The 25,111-nt window shown below is 60.7% G+C and overlaps 8 protein-coding genes across 8 annotated transcripts; 4 read left to right on the top strand and 4 right to left on the bottom strand.

Annotated features, from left to right (window-relative positions):
- Nucleotides 1-2,782: 2,782 nt before the first annotated feature.
- On the bottom strand, nt 2,783-3,547 carry BXZ73DRAFT_42329 (uncharacterized protein; the record flags this gene model as incomplete). The annotated part of the gene is made up of 3 exons (XM_048018936.1): nt 2,783-3,144; nt 3,229-3,364; nt 3,437-3,547. The coding sequence occupies 3 exons, from the start codon at nt 3,545-3,547 to the stop codon at nt 2,783-2,785; spliced, it is 609 nt and encodes a 202-aa protein (XP_047880726.1).
- Nucleotides 3,548-4,283: 736 nt separating this feature from the next.
- BXZ73DRAFT_88566 (RNA-binding domain-containing protein) lies at nt 4,284-5,020 on the top strand (the record flags this gene model as incomplete). Its single annotated transcript, XM_048025002.1, has 5 exons — nt 4,284-4,314; nt 4,361-4,405; nt 4,464-4,541; nt 4,633-4,769; nt 4,829-5,020. 5 exons carry the CDS (start codon nt 4,284-4,286, stop codon nt 5,018-5,020), a joined length of 483 nt encoding a protein of 160 aa, XP_047880725.1.
- A 494-nt stretch (nt 5,021-5,514) lies between these two features.
- BXZ73DRAFT_98706 (uncharacterized protein) lies at nt 5,515-6,663 on the top strand (the record flags this gene model as incomplete). The annotated part of the gene is made up of 6 exons (XM_048027774.1): nt 5,515-5,718; nt 5,783-5,859; nt 5,965-6,193; nt 6,246-6,406; nt 6,473-6,536; nt 6,595-6,663. The coding sequence occupies 6 exons, from the start codon at nt 5,515-5,517 to the stop codon at nt 6,661-6,663; spliced, it is 804 nt and encodes a 267-aa protein (XP_047880724.1).
- A 687-nt stretch (nt 6,664-7,350) lies between these two features.
- On the bottom strand, nt 7,351-10,054 carry BXZ73DRAFT_75400 (uncharacterized protein; the record flags this gene model as incomplete). The annotated part of the gene is made up of 9 exons (XM_048022204.1): nt 7,351-7,529; nt 7,603-7,752; nt 7,812-7,938; nt 7,991-8,431; nt 8,458-9,326; nt 9,374-9,493; nt 9,532-9,799; nt 9,850-9,912; nt 10,046-10,054. The coding sequence occupies 9 exons, from the start codon at nt 10,052-10,054 to the stop codon at nt 7,351-7,353; spliced, it is 2,226 nt and encodes a 741-aa protein (XP_047880723.1).
- Nucleotides 10,055-13,644: 3,590 nt separating this feature from the next.
- BXZ73DRAFT_42424 (SIR2-domain-containing protein) lies at nt 13,645-16,596 on the top strand (the record flags this gene model as incomplete). Its single annotated transcript, XM_048018953.1, has 14 exons — nt 13,645-14,005; nt 14,119-14,178; nt 14,233-14,315; nt 14,375-14,442; nt 14,531-14,634; nt 14,753-14,849; nt 14,918-14,980; nt 15,224-15,296; nt 15,370-15,378; nt 15,454-15,753; nt 15,840-15,972; nt 16,081-16,148; nt 16,205-16,374; nt 16,431-16,596. 14 exons carry the CDS (start codon nt 13,645-13,647, stop codon nt 16,594-16,596), a joined length of 1,755 nt encoding a protein of 584 aa, XP_047880722.1.
- Nucleotides 16,597-16,625: 29 nt separating this feature from the next.
- BXZ73DRAFT_88563 (uncharacterized protein) lies at nt 16,626-18,227 on the bottom strand (the record flags this gene model as incomplete). Its single annotated transcript, XM_048025001.1, has 7 exons — nt 16,626-16,748; nt 16,803-16,881; nt 16,941-17,094; nt 17,158-17,276; nt 17,335-17,708; nt 17,859-18,128; nt 18,180-18,227. 7 exons carry the CDS (start codon nt 18,225-18,227, stop codon nt 16,626-16,628), a joined length of 1,167 nt encoding a protein of 388 aa, XP_047880721.1.
- Nucleotides 18,228-18,523: 296 nt separating this feature from the next.
- Nucleotides 18,524-21,208, top strand: BXZ73DRAFT_98702 (uncharacterized protein; the record flags this gene model as incomplete). The annotated part of the gene is made up of 4 exons (XM_048027773.1): nt 18,524-18,535; nt 19,635-19,894; nt 20,308-20,474; nt 21,021-21,208. 4 exons carry the CDS (start codon nt 18,524-18,526, stop codon nt 21,206-21,208), a joined length of 627 nt encoding a protein of 208 aa, XP_047880720.1.
- Nucleotides 21,209-22,351: 1,143 nt separating this feature from the next.
- Nucleotides 22,352-24,103, bottom strand: BXZ73DRAFT_98701 (aldehyde dehydrogenase; the record flags this gene model as incomplete). Its single annotated transcript, XM_048027772.1, has 5 exons — nt 22,352-22,466; nt 22,526-22,589; nt 22,644-23,259; nt 23,319-23,568; nt 23,661-24,103. 5 exons carry the CDS (start codon nt 24,101-24,103, stop codon nt 22,352-22,354), a joined length of 1,488 nt encoding a protein of 495 aa, XP_047880719.1.
- Between the last annotated feature and the right edge of the window lie 1,008 nt (nt 24,104-25,111).

Raw genomic sequence — 25,111 nt, 5'->3', positions numbered from 1 at the left:
CAAGCTTAGCTTCGAGCATGAAGCGCTCGCACGCGGTGGCGTGACGCGACGCGTCGTGGACTGTGGACGATAATCAGATACCGCACCCTCGACGCGTCGGGGCTCGGGCGCGACAGAACCTCGCCCGCCCGCTGCCAAGCACGGGCCCGCACTCACCGCCTCCCACGCGCCATCTTCCCATGGCCGCCTCCCAAGGCGCGCGACGCCCGCCCACGACGCCCGCTTCTCGCGCGTCCGCCGACCGCTCCTCCTCCCGCGTCCGCCGCCGCACCCGGCATGCCCCGGCCGCCGCACCCGTTGGGGCGAGCGAGCGAGCGCGCAAGCTTCCACTCCGTCGGCGCCGCTCGGTGCCTGTGCGCTGTGCGCCGCGGGCCGGAAGCGGGCGGGCGGCGGCGGCGGATCCAGGCGGCGGCGGAGGTGGTGGGCGCGCGGGGAAATCCCAAACGTTGCTTCGTCTCACGGGGAGCTCGCGACCAAGGCCCAGGCGGTGCTCGCGAACGTGTCGGTTCGTTTCGTATCGTTTCGTCCACGACGCGTGGCGGAATGCGGCGCGCGCCGCCCGGGAGTGCGCACCTCCTCCGGCTCGCCTCCGCGCACGCACGCACGCACGTAAGCACATACCCGGCGAGGAGGGGGGGGGGGGGGCACCGCCCCCTCGCGCGCGCGGCATCGCGCGTGGCCAGCCCTGCAAGGCCGTGGCGGACGGGCAGGGCGCGGGCCACGCGAGCAGCTCGCCTGCGCACCTCTTCGCTCGCGCCGATGCAGACAAGACGGTGCGGGGAAGACAGGCACCGGCGAACTAGCAGGAAGCGCGCCGCGGGAAATCACGAGGCCCGTCGACGGTGCAGGTGCACGTCCTGGGTTATCCTGGGTCTATCAAGGGACCGTGTGGGGAGCCACATACCGCCATGCGGTGGCCGTATGTTCGCGCACAAACGCGCAAGGCGACTTTCGAACATTCGGTCGAAGACGCGTCGTAACTGATGACGCCGGTGGTTCGGCGACCACCTGAACCGGGACCAACGGGAGCGCGGTCGTGCGCGGTCGTATACCGGTGCGGCGTCGGAAAATAATACAATATTCTCTCATCTTCTCTCCCACACAGCTCTTGCGCCAAGACACGCACGAGCAACTAGTACAGGCGCACAGGGAGTATCAAGCACGGGCTTCAAATTTTCAAAGCTGGTCTTGGCCAAAACGCGGATCGAGGTTCGGCGTTGGTTCTACAATGCTGTTCGGGCTCAGTGATTCTATAAAACCGGTGCTCAAACCGGCTTTTCGCGCTCGGGCCACAGTTCCCCAGGGAGTGCTGGCGCCCGATACGCCTACGGTCGCATTATCAGGGTGCCTGGCAGCAGCACCACGTCGTGGGGGCGGCGCGCCATCCTCACGCACTGGATGGAGCGAGACCTCCGCACGCATACCAACGGCGAGCTTCCGAGCTCGCGTCCGGACCAACCTCGGGCTCGGCCTCGCAGCGTGGCTGGCCACCGCCGTTCCGTCCCTGCGTCGACATCGCCCGTCCAAGACTGCAATCCTACAATGGCATGCACCGGGACCGGGGAGCCAGCCAGGCCCCGGCCTGCACGTCCCGAATGCGCCGCACGTCGCGTCCGCTCTGGACTCTGGACTCTGGAGGGCTCGCGCCGCGCGCGGGGACAAGTGAGGCACGTGGCTCCGTTCCACCCGGGGCGGTGGTTGTGTACCGTGACGTCGCCCAAAGCGGGTATGTACGGGCGTACGGCCTGGCTGGCACGAACGCACCGCCGCCGCGTGCCTGTCCGTGCTCAATCGCGGGTCCACTCTGACCCCCGCGGTGCGGCAGAGCCCAGCTGCGTCGACTTCGCGCAGAGAGGCGGCGGACTGGCGCCGGCACACGAGCGGAGCGGCCCGCGCGCGGAGACGCCACTCCTTTCCCACGGCACCCTCAGCGCTGGGCGTGTGCGCGCCGCGCGGAGACAGATGGACAGGCACGCGCGCGCGCGGCCGACTCCCACCCAGGCGCAGTCGACGCGCGAGGCAGGGCCGCGGCGCTGCACATGGAAGGCGGCGGCGGCGACGCGGGCGGCAGGGCGGCGTCCGCCGTACCGAGCTCGGGGAGCGGGGAGCCTGGGTGCCGCGTTCGCACGCACGACGCACGACGCACGGTGCACGGCGCACGGCGCACGGCGCACGACGCAGCTGGGCAGACGGACGGCGCGAGCCACGCTCCGTGCTGTTTCGCCGACGGCTGCGGACGCGCGGAGGGGCGGCGGGCGCGGGATGGACATGGCGAGATGGCGGGGGAAGATGCGCGGTCGCGGGGCACATGGGATTAGAGTGCGACTCAAGACGCCGGGGGCTCGAGAACGGCGCTGCAGGGCTGGCTTCCGCCTTCCCGCTCGGGCCTGCTGTCGCCCCGCGTGCGCGCGAACTTCGAAGCACCGTGCGGGGATCTCGAGATCTCCGATTCGCGCGACCCGCCGCAGGCTGCACATGCCCATCGGCGTCTCCCTCCCTCCGTCCTCCGCCCTCCTCTCGGTCGTCGATCGGGCCTGCATTCAGCGACCGCGGCGTCTAGGGGGCACGAGTCTCGATCGGGATATAGATATAGAGTGCGGAGCGGAGCATACAACAGAACAGGACACAGTTCGAGACCGGGGTCAAAATAACTAACGGCAGGGCGAGAGCGACAGGACAGCAGAGGGAATTAGCCGGAATGGTATATGTACAATTATATGCACGAGCTTTCTTTTTGGGGCACGCAAGACGGCGCGGGGTGGAGGACGGAGGCGGAGAGGGGTTAGTTGTACGCGAGGAAGTACGCGGAGAGCGCGGGGAGGTCGTTCGTGCCCGCGTCCGCGTAGCCCTGGCGGCGGGAGCCGTTGAACTTGAGCACGAGCACGGGCCCGCACCACGGCTTCGCGGCCGCGCCGGACGTTATCCGGAATATCGCGCGGTTCACCGGCGTGCCGCGCTGCAGCGACGCCGGGCAGTACCAGATGTGCAGCGGGAAGCGCAGGGGCTCGCCGTTGAGCCCCTGGGTGAGGATGATCGTGTTCGGCACGCTCTCCCGGAACCACTCCTGCACGAGCGGCACCGGGCACAGCCCTTGCGACACCGTGCCCTGTGGCCGGCAGCGGACCACGGTGAGGCTCGCGCGTTCTGTGGGGAGGGGGACGAGGGCGAAGGCGCGCGCGCGCGCGTCAGCGAATGACGCGCCACTGAGCGAACGGGCCGGGCGCGCACCTTCAGTCGGGAGGAAGAGGAGCGCGGTCACAGACACGAGCTCCGTCTGTGCCGGGGGCGGGGTGGCGATCATGTTCGGGTACGGCTGCTGGACCTGATTTGTCGGCACGCACTCGCGACGGTGGCGGGCCCAGTCCTGGAATGAGAGAGAGAGAGACGCGGTGAGCGGGCGCTCGGCGGGAGCGGGACGGGGTGGATGTGGGCGGACCTGCGAGAGGTGGTCTGGGGAGCAGTACCACGCGTTCTGGCAGCGACTGCACCACATCGAGGTGGCGCGGCAGCAGACGATGCAGGGGTGATTAACGAGTGGCGAGGCCATGGGGTGTGGCGAGCGAAAGGAGTGCCGCAGAGAAAGGACCGACTAGGATTGTGAGGACGGTATGGGGATCCGTGTGGGCTCTTTTATTGGGAAGGCCGAGCGGCTGTTTCGTGGGACCGCGGAAAAAGATGTGCTGGTGCAAAGGATACGTAAAGGGACAGTTAATGGTTAAGGTACAGGCCGGCGGGGACATCGAGAGGCAGACTGCTCAGTTGGATACTTGCCTGATGACACGCATCACCCGGGTAGGCGACTGATCTGGGTACGGAGATTGGTCAGGGCTACCGGTGTGAAACGGCGGCGGGCAAATCGCGAGCGCGACTCGGGGGCCGCGGATTCCCAGATGTTACAAAACTGGGGGGCCGAGTCAGTTGCCCGGGACGAAGCGAGGAGGAAAGCCAAGTAACGCATCACGTCTCTGAAGCGGTGCACGCCTCCACCGAGCAGGACGGGGAGAGAGATGTCCGGAGCGCGACGAGCGGCGACCACCGCGGGGGAGCGACCAGAGACGGGCGGGCACCGTCCCGTCGCTGGACGGACCCGATCCACGCGAACCCAATCTCCCGCGCCTCCGCCTCCCTCTCCCGCGTCCTCCGCCAGCGTCTGTGGCCCGGCCTGCTCCTCGTCACTCCGGCGCGCCCTCCTCGTCACGCCCCCGGTCACGCCCCGGAGACCGTCTCCGGCCCCCGTCCGCCGCCCGGCCCTCGACGCGTCCTTGCACCCGCCACCATTCACCATGTCCGACGATGGTATGAACATCGACGACGGTGCGCTCCTCCACTCCTCCTGCCTGCTGCCACTCACCCGCACCAGGAGGCGTCGTTCGCAGGAAGGGACGCGGCTTCACCAGTGCTGCCGGTCCGCCCATTCCTGCTCCCTCTCGCCTCCGCCTCGCTCACCTCCGTCCCGCCCACAGGCAACGACAGCGCCGTCACCTCGGAGCAGGTCTTTGACCGGGTGGAGTCCACACACACCGAGACCAGAGCTGCCCGCTGTACGTTTCCTCCGAGCCCTCCTCGCCTCTCCTCCATATCCCGTCCTGACAATCTTCCCGGCCCCTCCGTGTCTCGTACGATCGCACACAGCTGTCGAAGGCTGGATTGTGCTAGTCACGAACGTGCACGAGGAGGCGACCGAAGAGGACGTCCAGGACAAGTTTGCCGACTACGGCGAGATCAAAAACCTCCATCTCAACCTCGACCGCCGCACAGGCTATGTCAAGGTGCGACTCCTCCTCCCCGCTGTCCCTGCGGCTCTCTGAATGGTGTCCCCGCTCCCCAGGGCTATGCGCTCGTGGAATATGAAACCATGACGGAGGCCCAAGCGGCCATTGATGGCGCGTCCGGCTCGACCCTATTGGAACAGACCCTGCAATGCGACTTTGCTTTTGTTCGCCCTCCGCCCGCAGGGCCAAAGAAGACCCGCGGCGGCAGGGGCCGCAGCGCGAGTCCGTCCCGCCGGCGAGGAGACTGAGACAAAAACGGCGGATAACGGGCAGGGAGGGAGGCCCCGCCGTCCGCGCACGCGTCAGTGTACCATCCCAGTCGTTCGTACCGCTATCTTGTTGTGCAATCCATCTACGTGGTTTCGTCCCGATCGCCCGCCCCCGCTCGCCTTGGCCTGCGCCGTGGACGCGTCCCCTGCTCGTCTCTATCCCCGCGATCTCCACCGCACTCCCCTCTGCGCGGCCCGACCAGTACGTCACGTCGTGCTCGGGTCCCCCGAGGATAGAGAGCGCACACGCCGATGGCTGCAAGCCCCTCAGCGGCCGCCTCGCCCGACCCAAGTACCACACACCCAACGCGCCAGTACGCGCGCGCTTACGGTCTGTTTACCAGCCAGAGTGCGCGAGGCGATTTTCGCACGGTCACTTGTGCACGACCCGCTGCGCTCTCTGCCACCTTTCCTCACTCCCGCCGCCGCCGCGCCTCCCCCGCCGCGCCTGAACCCCACCCCACCCCGCCAAAATGCCCAGAGCTGCAGCCCGCGCCGGCTCGGACGACGAGAGCGGCTACGAGGAGCCCACCGCGTCCAAGAAGGGCGCGTCGGCCAAGACGAACGGCCACGACGACGAGCCCGAGGCCGGCGACGGCTCCGAGGGCGGCTCGGGCGACGAGGAGGAGTACGAGATCGAGCGGATCCTCGAGTCCAAGATGGGCGTGTTCCCCGAGGTGCGTCCCCCCCACGCGCCCGCCGCTCGACGCGCCGCCGACGCGCGTCCGTTCCCACCCGCAGGGCCGCAAGGGCTACCTCGTCAAGTGGAAGGGGTACGACGACACGCACAACAGCTGGGTCGACGAGCGGGACGCCGAGTGAGTGCCCGTGCCCGTCCCGCCGATCCGCCGCGCCTTGCTGATCGTGTCTGTGTCTGCGTCCGCGTCCCTCCCTGCGTCCCACGACGCGTCTGGCCGCCGCAGAGGCGCGTCGGACCTCATCAAGGCCTTCTGGGAGCGCGAGGGGGCCAAGAAAAAGGCGAAGGGCAAGCCCGCGCCCAAGCCGCGCAAGTCCGTCGCGGCGAGCGACTCCGAGGAGGAGGCCCCGCCAGCGAAGAAGCGCGGCCGCCCGCCCAAGTCCGCCTCCCGCCGCCGTGGAGGACGACGAGAGATGGAGACGACGACGACGCGCACACAAGAAGCGGCCGCGCAAGTCCGCGTCCGCCGCGGGGGGCTCGGCGAGCGCTGCGGGCGGGCGGGGCAAGAAGAAGACCGCGGCGGCGGTCGTGGACGACGACTCGGACGAGGGGAGCTACGCGGACATGAAGAAGCTGTTCAAGAGCGCGCCGAGCTGGGAGCCGCACGTCGAGAAGGTCGACACCGTCGAGAGGACCAACGACGGCAACCTCGTCGTGTATTTCACCCTGTGCGTCCTTTGTTCTCGCCGTCTGTTGCTCTCGGCGCCACTGACATGAGGGAACGACCGTTGTAGGAAACACAGCATGGGTCATGGGCGCGAGTCCTCGACCATCTGCAAAGACAAAATGCCTCGCAAGGTGAGCTCGAGGCGTGCCGAACGCGATGCGAGTCGTCCACTAATGGAGCCCGTTCCAGCTCATTGAGTTCTACGAGGGAAACTTGCGTTGGAAGCCTGCTGAAGAGGACGCGATGGACCAAGACTAATCGCTGTTACCTTGTACCCTTCGTGATCTCATTTGCTTTGTTACTGATCGTCCCCTTGCTCCTCTCTTCGTGTGTCTAGTCGTGTGCTCTGAAATGTACTCTGTGAACCATAACTATGCTTGTCTTCACGTGCAGCCTCGCTCGCCAATCTTCTGCATCGTCTGCATTGCCTCTTGAGGAACAAGGCGCACACTATCGGAACCGAAAGAACAAAGGATTTCGCATATAATCCACGGATGGAAATGTCACAGCTCATACTGATAATAACATATCGACACCACAATAGACAGGTGCAGGGCGAGGCGAGGAGGTAAGCTAGACAGTGCGGATAGAAGCCGAGGAACAGGAGGACGAAGGGTGGTAAAGTCTTGGAAGGCAGGGACGGCGCTGCGCGAGCCAATCGCGCGGCATCAAAATAAATAAGGAACGACGGAAGTAAAAACCGCAACGCACAAACGCGCATGAACACATCCGACATCTGTCCCACGGAGAGCGCGAGGACGGCAGAGGGGGACCGGGTACGTAGTAAAAGAGCGCGCAGCGTCGACGCCACATGATGTGCGGTATAGCACCATCACGGAACGGCCATCACGGCGACCTCCAGTTCTCCACCGGCCCTCGTACCCCACAATCTCGAATGCACCCACGAACCAGAGCTTCCTGCGCCACGGATCACGATGAGCGCCCCTAGAGCTCCGCGTGCGCGGGCGATGACTCCTTCGCCACGGCGTTGTTCAGGCTCTGCGCGACAGCATCGGCGTCCTTGACCTTCTCGGGCTCGTCCGGCGACGACGTCTTCCGGCCCTCAGCCTCGGCTACCCGGTTGAGCGCTGCCTCGACCTCAGCCTTGCCGCGACCAATTGTGACTGGAGGGAGTCGTCGTCATCGAGGCCCTCCTCGGGAATGGCCGAGGGATCGAGGGCGATAGCGCCGCTCGACTGGAGCTTGCGGAGACGAGAGTCCCAGCCGGTGACGACCTCTTCGACCTCCTCCTGAAGCTTCTCGAGCGCAGGAGGATGGGGTTGATAGGCGGGGAAGGGTGCGAGCCGTCCTGCACGGACTGCGCGAGCGCGGTGAAGTTGTCGCTCTCTGAGCGTCCACAGATATCAGCGCCGCAGACGGGTATGTAGACGTGCTGGGAGACTTACTCTTGACCAAAGCATGGTAGCGTTCCCAGTCAGCAACGGTAACATCATCGAGATAGGCGTAGTCGAGACCGATGTCCGCCTGAGCGTCATCAGCGATCTTCTTAACCTCCTCCGTAAGACGGTTCATCTAAAAGGCTAGTCAGAATATATACGAAGGGGCAGTCGAGCGTACGACTGACCTGCTCGAGTTCCTTGTCGAGAACGCCTTCATACCAGCCGTTGACCAGCGCTTCCGTCTGCTGCAGACGCTCCGCGAACTTGTCGTCGAGCTTGGTGAGGACTCGGTCCCACTTGGCCCGCTTGTTCTCGGGCTTGCCCTTCTCCTTTGACAGGTTCGCCAGGAACTTCTCCGCGCCGCGCATGTACTTCTCCCAGTCAGCGACGAGGCTCTCCATCTCCTTGCGGACGGCGCCCTCCTTGACCTCGACAACGGCGGCCTTGCGGATGGCCACGAGCGACTTGCGAAGAGCCTTCTTGTTGGCCGAGATACGTTCGTCAAGACGCTCCTCCCACTTCGTATGGCGGCTCGTGATATCGGCGCGTTTGTTTGCGACCTTTGCGAGGGCATCGCGCTGGGCGATTTCCCTGTCACGCTCGATTTCCCAGAGCTCCTTGGTAGGCTCCGGGGCCGGTTCGGGTCGGTCACCTGCACGGGCTCATCCTCTCTGGCCAAATCCTCGAAGAAGTCCAGATCCAGGTCACTGAAAAGGTCTTCATCCTCGGGGACGGTCTCCGCTGCAGGCGTGGGCACAGCTGCGGCGGTCTCAGGGACCGCAAGGGTCTCCGTGACCGTGACAGGAGCGGCTTCGGTCTCCGAAGCATGAGGGTTAAGGTTATCCGAGGGAGCTTGATCCGCGAGGGTCGTGACCTCCGGTGATGCAGCGCTTGAGGCGACTGTGGTGGCGCTCTCCGCGATGGACGAGGCGGCGCTTTCCGGAGCTTCAGATAAGGTACTGGAAGAACCTTCCACGACCGACGACGCGGACGACGCGACCGCGTCACTTGCGGCAGAATGAATTGACGAGGCCGTCGAGGAGGCGGAGGCGTGGACTCGGAGGGGTCGTACGAAACGTCGATGATGCGTCTTCGGTTGCTTCGGACACTGATGATGTGACGTCTTCGGTGACCGAGCTACGGAGGACGATGCTGACGAGAGAGCGGCCTTCGGAGACTCGCTTGCCGCAATGGAAGCGGACGAAGCGACGGAGGAGACTGTCGAGGACAGCGAGCTCGACGCCTTAGAGATCCGAGATGAGACCTTGGGAACCTGAGACGAGGCGGCGCTGCGCAGGGAAGAAGTCGTGGAGACCGGAGGTTTGCCGTTACTCATCTCCTTGACATGCTCCCAGATTTTGTGGACGTGCGGGTCGACGAATTGCCTCCGTTGCTCGCCAAGGAATGCTGCGAGGTGGCCAAGAATGACCTTGGTCTGCTCCCATACCGGCCTAGCGTACGGGCGCGCGACTTGGTAACCCCCGTATGTCTTCTGCGCGGCAAGTACCACGTAAGGCTGTGCTTGGCGTTGCCATACATCCAATGTTGCAAGTACTTGCCGTGCGTACGGCCGACCGTCCGCTCGTACTCCTGCTCCACGCGCGTCCTATACGGTGCAACTTGTGCGTCAAGCTTGATGAGTTGCGGTACGGCGTACTTCTGGTAGAGTGGCACGACCGCTTGTTCCACTGTGGAATCACGCGCGCTTTGAACTCTTTCTGCGCACGAATTGCCATCGGTGTAGCGGTGCGAACTGCGTAATCGGCGTACGGCTGCAGTTTCTGGACGTAAGGAGCCACGGAGGGATGTGCCAGGGCTTGTTGGATGGGAGGGAGGATGTAAGGCTCAATGACAAGCCGGCGGTATTCTGCAGACCGCGGCAGACTGGTTCTGCAAATGGTCGTCCTGAGGACAAACTGAGAGTGTGTATATCGTGAACCATAGAAGGAAGATGCGGAAGAGGACTCCATGAATACGGTCCGCTCCTTGGAGCCCTACAAGAAGCTGAGTAACGAGATGGTAGACAGCTGGAAAATCCACATACCTTTCCTCCTTTCTTTTGCTTCCCCTTCTCCTTGGACTTCCCCTGTTTGGACTTGACGGCAGGCTGGTCCAACAAATGGGAATTAATCAATAACTTCTAAAATTCGTTTGACGAAAGAAACAGCACGACAACCTTGTCCGTGCCGTGGTACAAAAATTGTAGCCATGGGAGTGCTAACGACAATACAGCGGCTCACAATGGCCATTGCGTGCCGCCAACCTCCGCGCATAAAGTCCATTACGCATGCGAACGAGCCACAATTCGCTGCACAGAACTAGGTCTGGACCAATGGTTGGACAGATGCCAGACCAGTGGTTCGCCGCTGCATATCGGAGAAGCAGTGTACAACCCTGAGACCACCGTAAGAACACCAAATGATGTCCATTATAATCATCCAGCAAAGCAATGCCGACTGACATGTCGAAGTAATATGGCGTGTCCTTTCGGTTCTTCCACGTCTCTGAAACCTTGGGGAAGATGGAACCACTCACATGTTTGTCCTCATGTAGATCGACTCCTTTCGCGGAGGCATCGTACGTCGCACCATTCGCGAGCGGACTGGACTTATCAGGGTCATTTGACGCGTCAAGTGGGGTGTTCTTGGCTGGGCGGGGACGGGTTGAGCAGATTGGGTGCGTGAGGCCGCGACTGGCGGGGCAGGGGTGCGTCGTGTGACGACCATGGTTGAAGCGTGAGGGGGCGTGCACCAGGCAGACTATATGCGTTAAGGCGACAGCAGGGGTAAGCTAGAGAGCGAGGGGCATCCGAGGCAGCAAGGGTGGGGAAGACGAGACACGACACGGCACTGTTCAGTCCCCTGGCCCAGCGCGCGCGACGTGTAATTTGTTTGGCGCTGTTTGTGCAGCGCCATTCCCCACCAACATCACATTCATCACTCTGCTTGACAAGAATAAACACCTCTTTCTCCCCTCCATGGACTCAATCAATCTTGGAAACTAGCACATACCATGCCTGAGAAAGGGCTGCGTACCTGGGGCACTTGCGAGTTTCTCGCTTGGTACAAGTCTCCCACGTGAGATCTCTGAGAGATTCGGAGTGTCTTCTAGAAAGGACCCGTACCCACCGAACATTTCTTTTGCAACTTACTCGTCGAGGCAGAAGTATGGACTTCTCTCCAGTAGGCTACAGCGCTATGAGTACTAGGTTATGCAGCTGCATCGGTCACTAGCCTCACACCAGTCACCTGTGGCAGCGGATTTGTGTCACGTGCAACGTGGGAATCATTATGAGACCAGGCACGTTCAACTTGCTCTCAGTCTGACTGGGACCCCCGCGTAGAGTTCCTCTATCCCATGTTATGGCCTCTTCAAACAGACGCACCTATTCGCGTCGTCGCACCCCCCACAAAGAAGCCGCTCTCCCGTCTTTACAGTCGTCCCCCCTCGTTCCTCTCAACACCGATGAAGATGTCAGCTTCACCGTCATGGCAAGTCGCATGAACAAACGAGCCCGCAAAGTCACGCGAGATACGCCAACGAGGCTTGATGGCTCAGAGGATGGTGCTCGAGCCGACGGAGAAGACCGACCCCAGAAGCGGCACAGGGTACTGCTCACGGACCAAGCCTCTCAGACGGTGACTATATGCGCCATGATCCTAATCCTTCAGCTTCGCGACCTTGTACGCCCCATCTCCAGGCCTTCCCCCTTCTCTCCACACCCTATCCTCATGGATCACAGTCATCTGGCCGACAACAGTCCCCCTCTTTGCTGCCTCGTCAAGGTACCACTCGTACAAGCTCTCGTAACCTCAAGGAGAACTCCGCTGCACAAGACCGTCGTCCTCTTGCCTCGCCTTTTGGAGGTCGTCCAGCCTTGGGCGAGTCCCCTGAGAAGCGTGCACGACTACGGAAGAAACAGCTTGTCATCAATTGAAGGCCCGCACCCTCTCACAATTTACTGCTCTTCCCGAGAAAGTCGCCGAACGAAACCTCGCTTGTCGCCATCCAGTGTTCGTACTGAAGACTCCTTGTTCTGTTCTGATCCATCCGATGCAATCGACACAACTTCCCATTTCCAATCCAGTATCTCGGCCCATAGTCGCTCTAGTTCTATCCCCTCCGTCAAACCTGTGCAAAATGACATTCCCGACATGTGGCTGGTTCCTCCCAGAATCTTGTTACGTGACCTCCTCCGGAACCTTGTTACGCGCACCTCCGCTCGCAACCCTCGCCCTTGAAGGAAGCGCTCAAGATGCCGTTCCAGAGCACCTATCCTTCTTCGCCGATGCGCCGATGCAAGTATCTACACCGCCTCGAAGACAGCGAAGCGCCTCGCTTGGCCTATGGGCGCATGGCCTTATGCCGCAGTTAGAAGCCGACCCACCCCCGCCCATCAAGAGCTTCAGCTACGACAGCGATGTAGACATGTCTGACAGTAGCCAAGCTGGTTCCCCTAGACCGCCACCCCGCGCCACCCTCCGCGAAGACGGCGCAGGACGATCGTGCGTCTACCAAACGACAGTCTCTTCTCGTCATCACTCGACTTCTCCGGAATGATGTCCGAAACGGAGTACCTTCCTCGTGCCCCTGCTCTCGATGGCTCTCTGCCCCCTGAGCAACCATCTGCATCGAAGCTCCTTTAACTGGTCTCGAGTCGGCGTTCTCTCTCATTGACGCACCTTCAAACGTCCCAAGAAAGTTGAACCGGGCAAAAGCTTCCGTCTCCGATCTCGCAAGTCCGCGCCTGATTCTGCGTCGCTTGCAATCAAGTTGGTAACTTGAGCTCTCCTCTGCCTTGTCCTCAGTTTGGACCGCCGCCGCATCAAGCTAGCCTGGACCCTGGTGATGATGAGCTACTCGATATGTTCTCGATTCTAGGACTAGATGGTGAGCCCCTCATCATACCTTGAGGATACTCTCTGTTGTAGCACACGGATCAGTGCAGTTGACCGTGCCATTCAACAGAGGACGAAAAGTGGAACGATCACGGCGACAATCCTTCTACAGACTCACACCCCCAAACAGATGGTGGACGTAGCAAGGGCTCCGGACCCGGCCGCAAACGAGGAGATACAATCCGAGCTTCTGACTTTGCGAAAATTCCCGCGTCCGCTTCGCTCGCGTCTGTCGGCTCTGCCTCTGCCTCTTCGTCTGGATCTCGGCCAGCCAGTAGACGGACGCGTTCGGGAACTGTCACGCAGCCCAGCGGTCACACAAAACGGGCACACGAAGGATGGCCGACTATCAAAATGCGCACGAATGCCGAACCCTTAACGGTAGACGACGACGACGATGACGAATTACTCCTGAAGGCTGGCGACGTCATCGAATGAAATACGTTTTCTATGGTGACCGGTGAGTGCAATTTTTGCTGGGGCAATGTGTTTTGACTACAGCCTCGTGGCTCTCTGTTCGCAGGCTCCGAGTAGCCATACACAATTCTTGAAGGCAGAACCTCACTTGCCGTAATGGATAGACTCGCGTCATTGCTAAACCCCTCACCCGAGCCTCCCGCTGCAGTATCCCTTGTTTTCTTGCCGCTTCGCTGTCACTGTTGCCGTGGAAGTGGATGGAACCCTTGTACGCGTCGCTATACCAATGCAGCCATCGACCATTAGCTTAGCCACAATTCTCGCGTGGGTCGTCCTCATTTCGCGGAACGTTGACAAGCGGCATGCCACGTGGGTTAGGGTTGGCAGTCAGCCGAGACAGCAGATCGGCGCTCCGGGGAGCGAACCTGTCCCACTACCACCATCATCCCATCCCATCCCACTCCGACTTAGAGGTGCTGAGCACGGCGTGACCCAAACACCCCGTTGCAGCACATTGCAGCTGAATGGCTTCTGCACCGCCCGTGACGCCCACGCCGCCGCCGTCCTCCACTCCCCGGGCACCCTCCAGCCTATATGCGCTTCAGGTTCGCGCCTTTCTCGAGGCTGCGGACGCTGTTGACGCGGACCCAGACGTGATCGAGGACCTCCTCGACGGATTTCCCGTGGACGAGTCCCTGAACCCCGAAGATCTCCAGGACGGGGACCCGGCCGGCGACGCGGATGCGGACGCGGGCGGTGCCGCCGGCGCTGGTCACGCTCCGACCGCAGCGGCCCGTGACCAGGGTCACGCCGAAGGAGGCTCAGACGAAGACTCGGACGCCGGCGGAGACATCGCACACGAACTCGCGGCGTATATCGACGAAGGTTTGTCGATGACTTTTCTCTCCACCGCCGCCGCGTGGTCGCGGCGACTGGTCGGAGCGGACCACGCGGTGTACTCCCGCTCTCATCCCGGACTAACATCTCGTCTACTCCAGCACAGACCGCATGGACGGCACCGGAGATCAAGCAGATGAAGCACGTCTTGAAAGAGCAGGGTCAGCCCGCCGCGCCTCGGACCGCTGCTGTCTGCTGACCAGGGCCTGCGTTAGGGATGACGCCGTTCGTCAACGAGTATGTGATCCGGCGCGGGGTTCCTATCCCCAAACTGCTATACGCTTTTGGAGTCTGTCTGGTAAGTCACTGGCCGACGATACTTTCCGACATGACCGGGCCATGACCTCACCTCCGTAGTGCAAGGAGCTCCGTCAGAAGCAACACCGCACGATGCTCTACTTTCTCCGTGTCGCTCTCTCACGCGAGTACGTGTGCACCGTTACCATACTTGCTCCGCCATCCCCTCTGTGTATTACAAGCACCCTCACGTTAATGTGGCGCGATTCTCCTCAGGCTAGAGTCACGAGAACGCCTGCAAACGTACAACACCGTCGACGATGCTGTCCACCTTATCCGAGCGTCGAAACGCATACTCATCCTCACGGGCGCTGGAATCAGTCAGTTCTTCCTTGCCTTTTAAATCCTCCGCGCCTTTCTCCCGGCTTTCCAGAAAGTGCATCACACTGACTCCCACAACCTGCTTCCGGCCATTTTCGTTCTGGGTCATCCACACAGGCGTCTCATGCGGCATTCCTGACTTCCGATCAAGAAACGGGCTCTATGCGTCGCTACAAGACAGCGGAGAGTACGAGCTCGATGATCCGCAGCAGATGTACGTCGTCTGCGCAACATTCTCCCACTCCTCCCGCAGTCTGGATGACGGACCCGAAATTTTTTTAGGTTTGACATTCAGTTCTTCCGTGAGAACCCGGCGGGTAAGTTGTGTACCGTTGTTGTTGCGAAGTTGAGCTTGCGTGACTGAAAGAAACACGCGTCCTGCCTCAGTTTTCTAGTCAGTTCGCGTGTCCATTTGCCTTTTAGGGGCCCTTGTTTCGACTATCAAGCTGACGATGACGTGTCCCTGCGTAGTTCATTTGCAAGGTGAGTTCCGGTCCCTCTCAACGTGTCTCAACTCGCGTTGCGGAGTACGTACACCGTCGACTAGCGCTCATTTGTTTTCTCCTCTGCCCAACTTTCGGGACACAGCAAAATATACCCGTCAAATTTCATACCTTCTCCATGCCATCGTTTTATCAAGCTTGTCGAAGACAAAGGCAAGGTCCGTGGCCAGCAATCTTCCTGCGTGGAGTCTCAGGCAACTAATTTTTCATGCACCCGGCCATTTCACATAGCTGCTGCGGGTAAGTTCCCGCGCACAGCACGACGCCGACACTTCGCTCTGGAACTGACTTTTGCGTGTCGGCTTCATCCCATAGAACTACACCCAAAACATTGACACTCTCGAAACGCTCGTAGGCGTCAAGCGGGTTGTGCAATGCCATGGCTCATTCGCCACCGCCTCGTGCGTGAACTGCCGCATCGAGGTTCCCGGCTCAGAAATTGCCGAAGAGATCATGAGCCAGCGCGTGCCGCTGTGTAAGGTCTGTAACGTGCCGCAGCCTGTCCCTCCGGCCAAAGCGGGGAAGAAGGGTAGGCGGCGCAAGACCAAAAACGGCTGGGATAGCGACGCGTCCGACGAGCCGGAGCCCCCGCCGTACCCGCCTGGCGTGATGAAGGTGTGTTCACCCTACTGCGACTCGCACGTTCGGCGTAGCATGACAGTACGCCGACACGATCAATTTCTACGTACGGCATCCCACAGCCCGGCATTACATTTTTCGGCGAGGGGCTCGACGACGTTTTCAGCCGCTCTCTGATGGAGGACAGGGCGCAGGTCGACCTCGTTATCATCATCGGAACCTCGCTCAAGGTCTCGCCCGTGTCAGACACAATATGTGAGTACACGCGCCGGGCGCATCTTCACGAACAACGCCCACTGTCTCACCTCACCTCGGCCGCGCTCCGTGTACCGCACGCCGCATCCCGCGCGCGTCCTCCACCAGCGCATCTGCCACACTCCGTCCCGCAGATTCTTATTAACAAGACACCAGTGAAGCACATCAACCCAGATGTAAGCCGGCACCCGTGTTCGCCCACACCGCTGACGCTGACGCCGAACGTCCGCAGATTGTCCTGCTTGGCAACGCAGATGACGTCGTCCAGCACCTGTGTCGTCGGCTCAATTGGGACCTGCCCGCAGCTTTGCCCAACGCAAGCGGGCTCGAGCCGCCGCGCCCCAACCTGAGGAAACGACCGTCCGCGGACTTCGATCCCGAACCGCGGCGCGTGGGTAGCAGGTACGTACGCCCGCTCGCACCGACACTGGCGCACGCCGTGCTGACGTTCGAGCCAGCTACGTGTGGCTCTTCGAGGGCGCTGAAGGTGGTCGATGGGCGGACGACGTGGAGAAGAAGTATCCGGCCCTTGGGCCAGAGACCGCATCGGCGTCGCGCTCGCACCCGTCCGCTGGATCCCACCAGGCAACAGACCACCAGGTGAAGAAAGCTCGCATTCAATAGCGACGGGGCCGCGCCTATCTACATTCCGACTACCATCGGCGGAGCCGCAGTCGGAACGCATTCTTGGATTGTGGAGAGCTGGCGTCCAGGTAGTCTTCGTAGAAGCCGAGGATGAATTCCTCCGCTTTGAAGCCGAAGCGATTGTAGAGTAACTGCCAACGGTGTCAACACCAGATTGGGTACGAGAGGTCGAGACGGACACGGACCATGGCAGGGTTGTTGATGGACACATGTAGAGTGATGTCTTTGTGAGGATTGAACGTAATGAGATGATAGAGCATGCAGCTATGTCCATTGCGGTCAGCAAGCGTGCCTCGCGCCAAGGGTGACAGAACAAGACCCACGTCGCAATCTGCGAGTTGTCCCAACCCGATCGGACGATGAGATAGGTGATGTACGTCTCCTTGGGTGAGCTGAGGAACGCTGCACCGACGACCAGTCGCTTGTACGTCGCGACCACCGTGCACTTCTCCGGTGAATAGTCCAGTGCATCCGTGACTGTGACATCGTCTTTCGTGAGCCGTGTCCATCTTTCAGCAGGTCTTCCGGGGGCCTGCTTACCATCTACGCCGTCCCAGAACGCCTTCTCCAAGAGCGCGTGCACCTGCGGGAGGTGCCAGCGTTGCAAAGTGCAGTAAGTGATCGGTGCGATCGTTTCATCCACCTTGTCCCGTTCGGGACTAACAACCAGCCGGTCAGCCCGAGCCCACGACGGTTACATCCCATGCATGCACTCACTGCGCAATGGCGTAATGCTCACGCACGTCGCCCATCAGGTCCATCCACGGCGTGCGTGCCTCCCAGTCCACCGCGATGGCGCCAGTCTCGGCGGGGACGTCGAATCCGCACAAACGAGACAGAAAAGAGTGCTCGTACGGCGTGGTCTTGATCGCGTACAGCGCATCGATGACCTCCTGGTTCGCGGCCTGCACCGGCCGTGCGGCGGGCAGAGAGGTGAGTGGCCCGGTGCGGAGGTGCGCTGGGACACGGTTGAGCGCCATACGGCGGAGCACCCGCTGAATGGTGAAAGATGTTGAACCCGGACGGCGCGCACGCTCATGCTCGCGAAAGGGGACGGACCGAGTGCAATCTGGCCTTTGCAGCCACCAGTGCTGCAGGAGCAGACGACGGAGAGACCGTATCACCGGAGGAGCCAGTGACTCTGAGCCGTAATGCGTTCTCTCTTGACAAGAGACGTGCGGCTCGAGGCTAATGCGCGTTGAAGGCATGCCCGCAGCGGCGAAGGTGGGGCGAAAACTCACTGTATCATCTTTCTCTGCGTGCATCGTTTCCTCTCTGAAGAATGCATCCTCGGCAGCGAGAAGGTCTGGGAGCATCGGCTCGATGACGCCTTGGAAGTCGTTTCGCTCATCGGCGTCGCCGCTCCTCCATTCCCAGTGCAGCGTCTGCGCACGCAGAACGTCCAGGAGAGGTTCGAGCGAGAACGGGGTCTCCGGCTCCTCCGAGTCTATTTTGACCGCCTTGGCTTTCCCTTTCCTGTCGGTCCGGCGCCGTTTGGACCTTCTCTGCCGCTGCAAGCAAGGTGGGTTGCGTGATGGGGCCCGTCGACAGAGTTGACTCACTGGGAAGACATAGTCGTCGTCAGAAGCGTTCCAGTCGTCGTCAGACATAAGAACGGGCGAGATGGTTGTCGTGTGCAAAGTCGAAAGGACGAGCCAAGAGGCGCCCCCGCGCAGTGACGCGATCACAAGACGGTTGTCGATCGAAGACGCGACAAGAATTCTTCTCAACCACCACAACATTTTCTTTGCAAGCGAACGGAGTTTATTTGGCACATAGGCCGGCTTACTAGCCGAACTCTCAGTATCATAGTCTTCGAAGAGAGCTAGAGTTCCTCATGAAAACTGCAGTTGACTTCGTCTCGTAACGTCCATTTCGGACCATGATATGCCCTCACGAGGCCGCCATGTCTTATGCGGTAAGCGCGACGAGAACAAGACCTGGTACATGTTTTCACTACGCAGTCGCCAGTCTGCGTTTGTCATTGCTTTGGAGTCGATTTCAGCGCACAATGAAGGAAGCGATCCCTCTACCCCCCGCGGCAATCGAAGAGAGGATCATCAGCAAAAGGTGTTTTTCACGGTAGCGCCCGATAGCACGCGACACTGCCATATCGGGACAGGTCGTCTTTTGTCTGTGCGACAAATGATGGTAGGAGAACGGTAGCAGCTGATATTTATTCGTCTTCGATATGACGTTTGATCACATTTCGTGGCCGCATACAGGATATGATGGATCTACTACAGGCACTAGTAGCTTAGACAGAAAGCTATAGTCAATGATATGATAATGATAGTAGACGATCATGCGCCCCTCCAAGGGTGATTCATGGCGCGCGCGGGGTGCATGAGAAGTTCCTAATGAGCTATACGGTCGGTTCGCAAGCGCGCGAACAGCGCGCGTGGCAGAGAACGCGGTGCGCGCGAGGATATGCGGACTGTCGCGACGTCAGCGCGGGCGCCTGTACCGCTTACGGACGGAGTCCGGCGACGGCGAGCCTCAAGGTCTCACCACCTCCCCTCCTCCCATCCGAGGCCTCTGTTCCCCAAATTTGTTCTTGGCATCTCTTATAATTTCTCGCTGCCCTGCGGAACCTCGTCGTGCCATGCGTATCCTCTTCATCAGAATGTCTGCTTCTCTGGGACACAACACACGATTTATTCGACCGCGGACATCTCGTGTCCTTGCTCACCAATTGAGCATTATCTCGGCCTTTCGCGTTCCGTCCGATGGTGTCTCCGTTTCCCAACGGGCTTAAGGCGTGCTTCTCTGTCCATTAGGTGCGCATTTCATCTCCCCCTCGCGTGTACTGAAGCGACCTGTTCCCAAACAGCGAGGCGGTCAGTGAGTAGTCCCAGCGCCGGGTCATTTGGGTACCACAACCCTGCTCGTTCGACGCCCGGCGTGTCGTCCATGCTCGCGGTGCCGGCTCACCTGGGTATTCCAAGCTAAGCTGGCGACCCCCTCTCACGGCGAATGTCTATACCGCGTCGAGCTATCTCGCTTGCACTACACAGGTCAACGATTGGCGCGTCTCTTCCGAACCTCCCGCGCGGCCCAACACCTGGCTCACGGGCTGCGAAGCTCTCTCAGCCCGCATCGCCCCCCGTGAGCCAACAGTCAAGTCCTGCCGCATCGCGATTCCTGTCGCCGACGGCTTTGACCGCGCGCAAGTCAACGGCATCCGCGCCACACCGCTCAAGGCCGGAATAGCGAAGCGTGGGGCCGTCGTGGGCGATGGCAAGAGCAAGGGCCATCCCGCGGACCACCACTACGAGTAAATCACCCGCCGCCTCCTCCTCCTATTCGACGCGCTCATAGTCACGGGCGGCGCGGCGAACGCCCGGCGCACGGGGCACTGGGCGAGGGCAGTGAGCAGGTCGAGAATACGAAAGATATATACATCGTTGGGAAGACATAATACAGGTCGGTGTTAGCAGTGACGAATTCTGAGGTCTGGAAAAATTTGCTTACAATTATTTCTTGCTAATTGTCGTGGTTCGCAGTGGCGTCCCGCTTTGGCCTCCGTTCGGTCGCCAGACTGCATGAGCGCGTGTGCGCGCATGCGCGCCTACTGGACTTGCCCCACGACTGCCATCATCCCCTCAGCGCGATGTGCCACTCACGCTCGCGCGTGATCCATCAAGACATGGTGAGTTCCTCCCTTTGCTCCCATCATCTCGTTCACAGTGCCCACATTTCTATCGACATCGACATCGATGTGGCTTTCAACAACCTCTCGCAGGCCATTGTCTCGTCGCCCTCACGGCCGCCACTCTGCGCCCTACGTTTCCACCTCCACAAAGCCAACACGACCACCCACTCCCTGCGTTTCCACCTCCACGGACCCAACACAAGTCACGATGTGTCTTCCTCACCGGCGTGAGCTTGGTGCGCCTCCAGAACCCAATCAAGCTTGAAGTCATGGTGCTTATGGCCACGGGTGGCCACATGTGATGAGCCACCCTCCGTGCGCGGTGTGAACCTCCTCTTTTGCCTCTTCTCCTCCCCTTCACGCTGATTCCTCAGCCTCGCCGGCAGTGTCAACGTTGCTCCGCGTGCTCTTACGTCAGTCCTGAGTGACTTTGCTTGCCATCGGGGATGCAAGGAGATGTGGTGGAGGTGTTGCGGCAGCCACTGGCTCAGTGGGAGTGCGGTGTACAGGTACGTCTTCAGAACTTCCACGCAGGCTGGCAGGATGCCAGGGCACCGCACGGTTGAGCCCGCGCTTCATGAGCTCCTGCTGCTAGACCTGCGGGCGACCACTTCCGGCAGGTGTTGCTGAACGCGCGCGAAACGTCCACCCCGAGCACCCGCCCGTTCTGCAGGAGCAGCGGCTCGCCGGGTTGCGTTCCTTTTCCTTTTCCACCGAGATCAGTTCCGCACTGGCCGCTCATCCACAGCTGCCTCGACCGACTCGCAGTACTCGCACATCGCTTGGGCGACCTCCCGGCGCAAGCAGGGCGGTCTCGGTCCGGACCTCAAGCTCCTGCTTGTCGCGCACCGCGACATGTCCGTCTCGCCCGATTACAGCATCCTCATCGAGGATGAGGGCATCGCCCTCCGTGGGCTCTTCATCATTGACCCATAAGGGGATCCTCAGGTGCGTCCGTAATGGAGTGGCATACTTCCGGGAATCAAGGCTGATCGTGCGTTCGGTGGGGCCAGACAACTGAATCACGATTGATAACCTCCCCGTAGGCCACTTGGTCGAGGAGACGATCCGGTTCGTAAAGGCGTCCCAGTCCACTCAGGTGAGTTTCGCTTCCTCCGTGTTCTCCGTAGCCACTCCCGCTGACCTCTCCCTACTCGCTTTCCCCTTCCCCGTTCACCACGCTTCCGAACGATGGGCGCGTTGAGGAGTGCCCCACAAACTGGAGTGAGGGAGCAAAGACGATGAAGACGCGGCCATCCATGCTCACCGCAACCATCTCCCCGCGCCCGACCAATCCACCCTTTCGCGCCCATGGCGCCCCTCCACGCTCCTCGCCGCGCTCGACCGACCTTTCCGTGCCCTTCACACTGACTCCTCTATCACTGGGTGAGCACTATCTAGATTCGCATTTTCTACAGGCTGTTACTGATCACTCTCATGGCACTCACGACAGGGACGACCCTATGCATCATAGGAGTACTATGTCGACGTGCTGGTTGAGAGGCCTCAAGTACGCGCCCACATCGCTAACTGTGTAAGTCGTTCATTCTGCTCTTGTGTCCATTGTGTAGGATACCTGCTGTATCGTATATCTACCCGAATGTATTACTATTGCACGATTGGATTATACTCTCTGCGTGATTATGTGATCCCCAGTGTGTGAGGGAAGACCGTAGTGTTCTGCATGATGCTGTCATCTCCTCCGCTAAATCTGACATTTCATCATGTGGCGCTATCATCTCATGCGCTGCAGATGACCGGTATATGGTCGTGCGCGCACTCAGGTTTGATAGCCCTGTCCGCGAGAATCGATCATCATTTGATAGCGGAAGAAGCAGACGGCCACACAATACGGGGTACTGCATTCTTTGGATACTAATCTACCTTCTACTGTCTTCGCTAGCACCAACTATCATACGCTACAATTACCCCCGTGCACGATCATACGCTATCGTTTCCGCGCCTACTTTGCTGATGATAGCAGTGAGGTCTGTCGAGCGCATTCGTGTTCTCGTTCAAAGATGCCCTCGTTAATTATAAAGTTAAATGCCTCGCTAACGTTGTACATAGTCAACTCGTTCACTGGTTCAGCCGAGAAACCACAGGGTATGGCGGCTCCTTCTCCGAGTGGAGGACGGACATCCTCAACTGGGTCCATTCATCGACATTGAAATATCCATACCCACTCGAGCCGCTGTTCCAAAGGTCAATACTTCAGCGCTGGGTACTATTTTTTCGTGGCTTGCCACTTACCCCAGTCCCGCCAGGCTACGCATCCACTCGTAGTACACCGTTGGGCCGTTAATGTTGACATATCCTAGGTTTCAACATTATAAGCGTTTTGGCTTGCACCATGACATGAAGAACGCACCTGAACGAATCTTCTCGGACACACCGAAGGCGTTGTAGATGTCCCTTGTCCACAGCGCCGCCATGAGGCTGTAATCCGAGGCATTGGCCAACGCGACCGCCTCGTCTACGGTGTCCACCACCGCCACGATCACCACCGGCCCAAAGCTCTCGCGGTCCCAGATGCGCATCCCGGGTTTGACCTCCGTGACGATGTGCGGCTGGACGAGCGGTCCCTGCCGCGACGCGTCTCCCACGAGGATCTTCGCGCCCTCGGCGGCCGCGTCCTTGAGCAGCGCGACGACGTTCTCCGCAGAGGCCTCGCTGAAGAGCGCGCCGATGCGCGCGCCCGCGTACGGCGTCGAGACGTCCCCGGCGGAGACCTGCTTGAAGATGGCGGCGAGGTCGTCGAGGAACGCGGGCGCGGCGCCCCGCTGGATGATCACGCGCTCGGTCGACATGCAGATCTGGCCGGAGTTGAGGAGGGTGGAGGACGCGACGGCGCGCGCCGCGCGCGGGACGTCGGCGTCGGCGAGGATGACGACGGGGGACTTGCCACCGAGCTCAAGTACAGTGGGCTTGAGGTGCTTCGCAGCCTCCATCGCGATGATGCGCCCTACGCGGTCGCTGCCGGTGAACTGCGGAGGAGGGTGCGGGTGAGCTTGGCGGAGGCAGGTTGGTGAAGAGGCAGGCATACGCTGATCTTGCGGACCATGGAGTGCGCGATGATCTCCGCCGTCCGGGCGGGGGCGTCCTCCCGCGAGGTCGAGATGTAGTTGATGACGCCCTTCGGGAGCCCGGCGGCTTCAAAGAGCTCTATGACAATGGCTTGCGTGCGTGGGCTGTCTTCGGAGCACTTGATGACGACGGTATTGCCGCATAGGATGGGGACCACGATCGCGCGGATGGTGAGGTTGATCGGCGCGTTCCACGGTGCGATGCCGAACCTACACGGGAGTGATCAGCGCGAGCCTTCAGCATGCATCGGCTTCGATCTGGCGATCGGGTAGTCAGGGAGCGGATAGGGGCGAGTACTCACACAACGCCATACGGAGCCCGCTTCATGAAGACGCGCCCGCCCGGGATGGCAGACGGGAAGGTCTCGCCCATGGGGATGCTCGAGAAGCCCGCGTGGCCGCGAAGGTACGCGATCTGGCCGTGCCAGGCGGACCCGAGCATGTCCTCGGTCGTGCACGTCTCCGCGTTGCCCGCCTCGACGATCTTGTCGCGGTACTTCTCCGTCGCGAGCAGGTCCGCGACGCGCAGAACAAGGTCGCGCCGCGCGGATGGCGACGTCGCGCCCCACACGCCGTCGAACGCGCGCTGAGCGGCGTCGACAGCGGCGGCGCAGTCAGCGGCGGAGGCGGCGGCGGAGGTGCCGACGACCTCGCCCGTGAGCGGGTTGAGGACGTCGAAGGTCGCGCCGGTGCTGGCTGGGCGCCATTCACCATCGATAAAGAGCGGGGTGAAGGGAGGAGACATGGCTTGATGGATGCGGCTAGAGGAGAACGTGTTTATATACCTGCAGGTACAGAGAGATCGTACTTACGTGAGTGTTCAGGTCGGGGGAGCTGCACGACTTGGGGGCGGGCGGCGGTCGCGGTGCAACGAGCGTGGGTCAGAAAGGCTCGGGCGTAGGAAGGGGGTGAATAAGTCGGGCATGCTTTTGTCGGACCACGTTCTCATGGACCCAGTCACGAGTGTTCTGTGGATGGAGGCGTTCGAACGCAGAGCCGCGAGAGGTCGACATGCGCCACGGCCGTTACCACGCCCGTGTGAGCGCTGCGTCAGAGACTATACCCGATTTATTCGCGTCTGCGATCGGTCGCTCGTCTGCGGCACGAAACACAGAGAGAATTCGAAAGACCACAAGCATCCTCTCAATACGCCCGCTCTTTCAACTACGGTGATAGCTGATGCTGTAATGGACTAAACGGGTGTCTCAGAGACATACCATAGGTGCGCTTTTAGACGAACCGGACGAATAAGGACCTTGGCCAGATGCATGCCAAGGATACTCCTTGGAATATTCTGCTGACCGTTTACAAGGGTCACGAGCTAGGCGGGTTCCTGTGACTGACTAGCGGTATGAGGGAGGCTGACTGACATACGTGCAGATGAGTGTTCGTTAAGGAAGAGCTGTTATTTTCGCTGTGTTCGCAACACAATAGTATGCATTCTAATGATATGTTGTCCTGGCACAGCGAGTCCCCGACTCTGACCCAGTGCTTGAAGGTCGGTGTTGAGCAAGCGCGGAAGGTAAGGCAGAAGGCGGAAGGACTCACGACGGCTGAGCGCAAGGAACCGTGGCGACGGCTGCCCACCAACCCACTTCCAATTCATGAATTCATCATGTCGGCATGGTCTGAATCGCTTGTGGATGGACTGAAGGGGGAAGGGACATAGCATTAGGTGTCACATTACCGACCGTATAAGCCTGTTTAACAACAGCGTGGAAGTCAGCCACTATTGGAGACTCTGTAGTCGGAC

The sequence above is a fragment of the Epithele typhae genome, assembly GCF_022376455.1.
Source record: "Epithele typhae strain CBS 203.58 chromosome Unknown BXZ73scaffold_8, whole genome shotgun sequence".
NCBI classification, from domain to species: domain Eukaryota; kingdom Fungi; phylum Basidiomycota; class Agaricomycetes; order Polyporales; family Epitheliaceae; genus Epithele; species Epithele typhae.
This window is presented reverse-complemented; position numbering and strand designations above follow the sequence as displayed.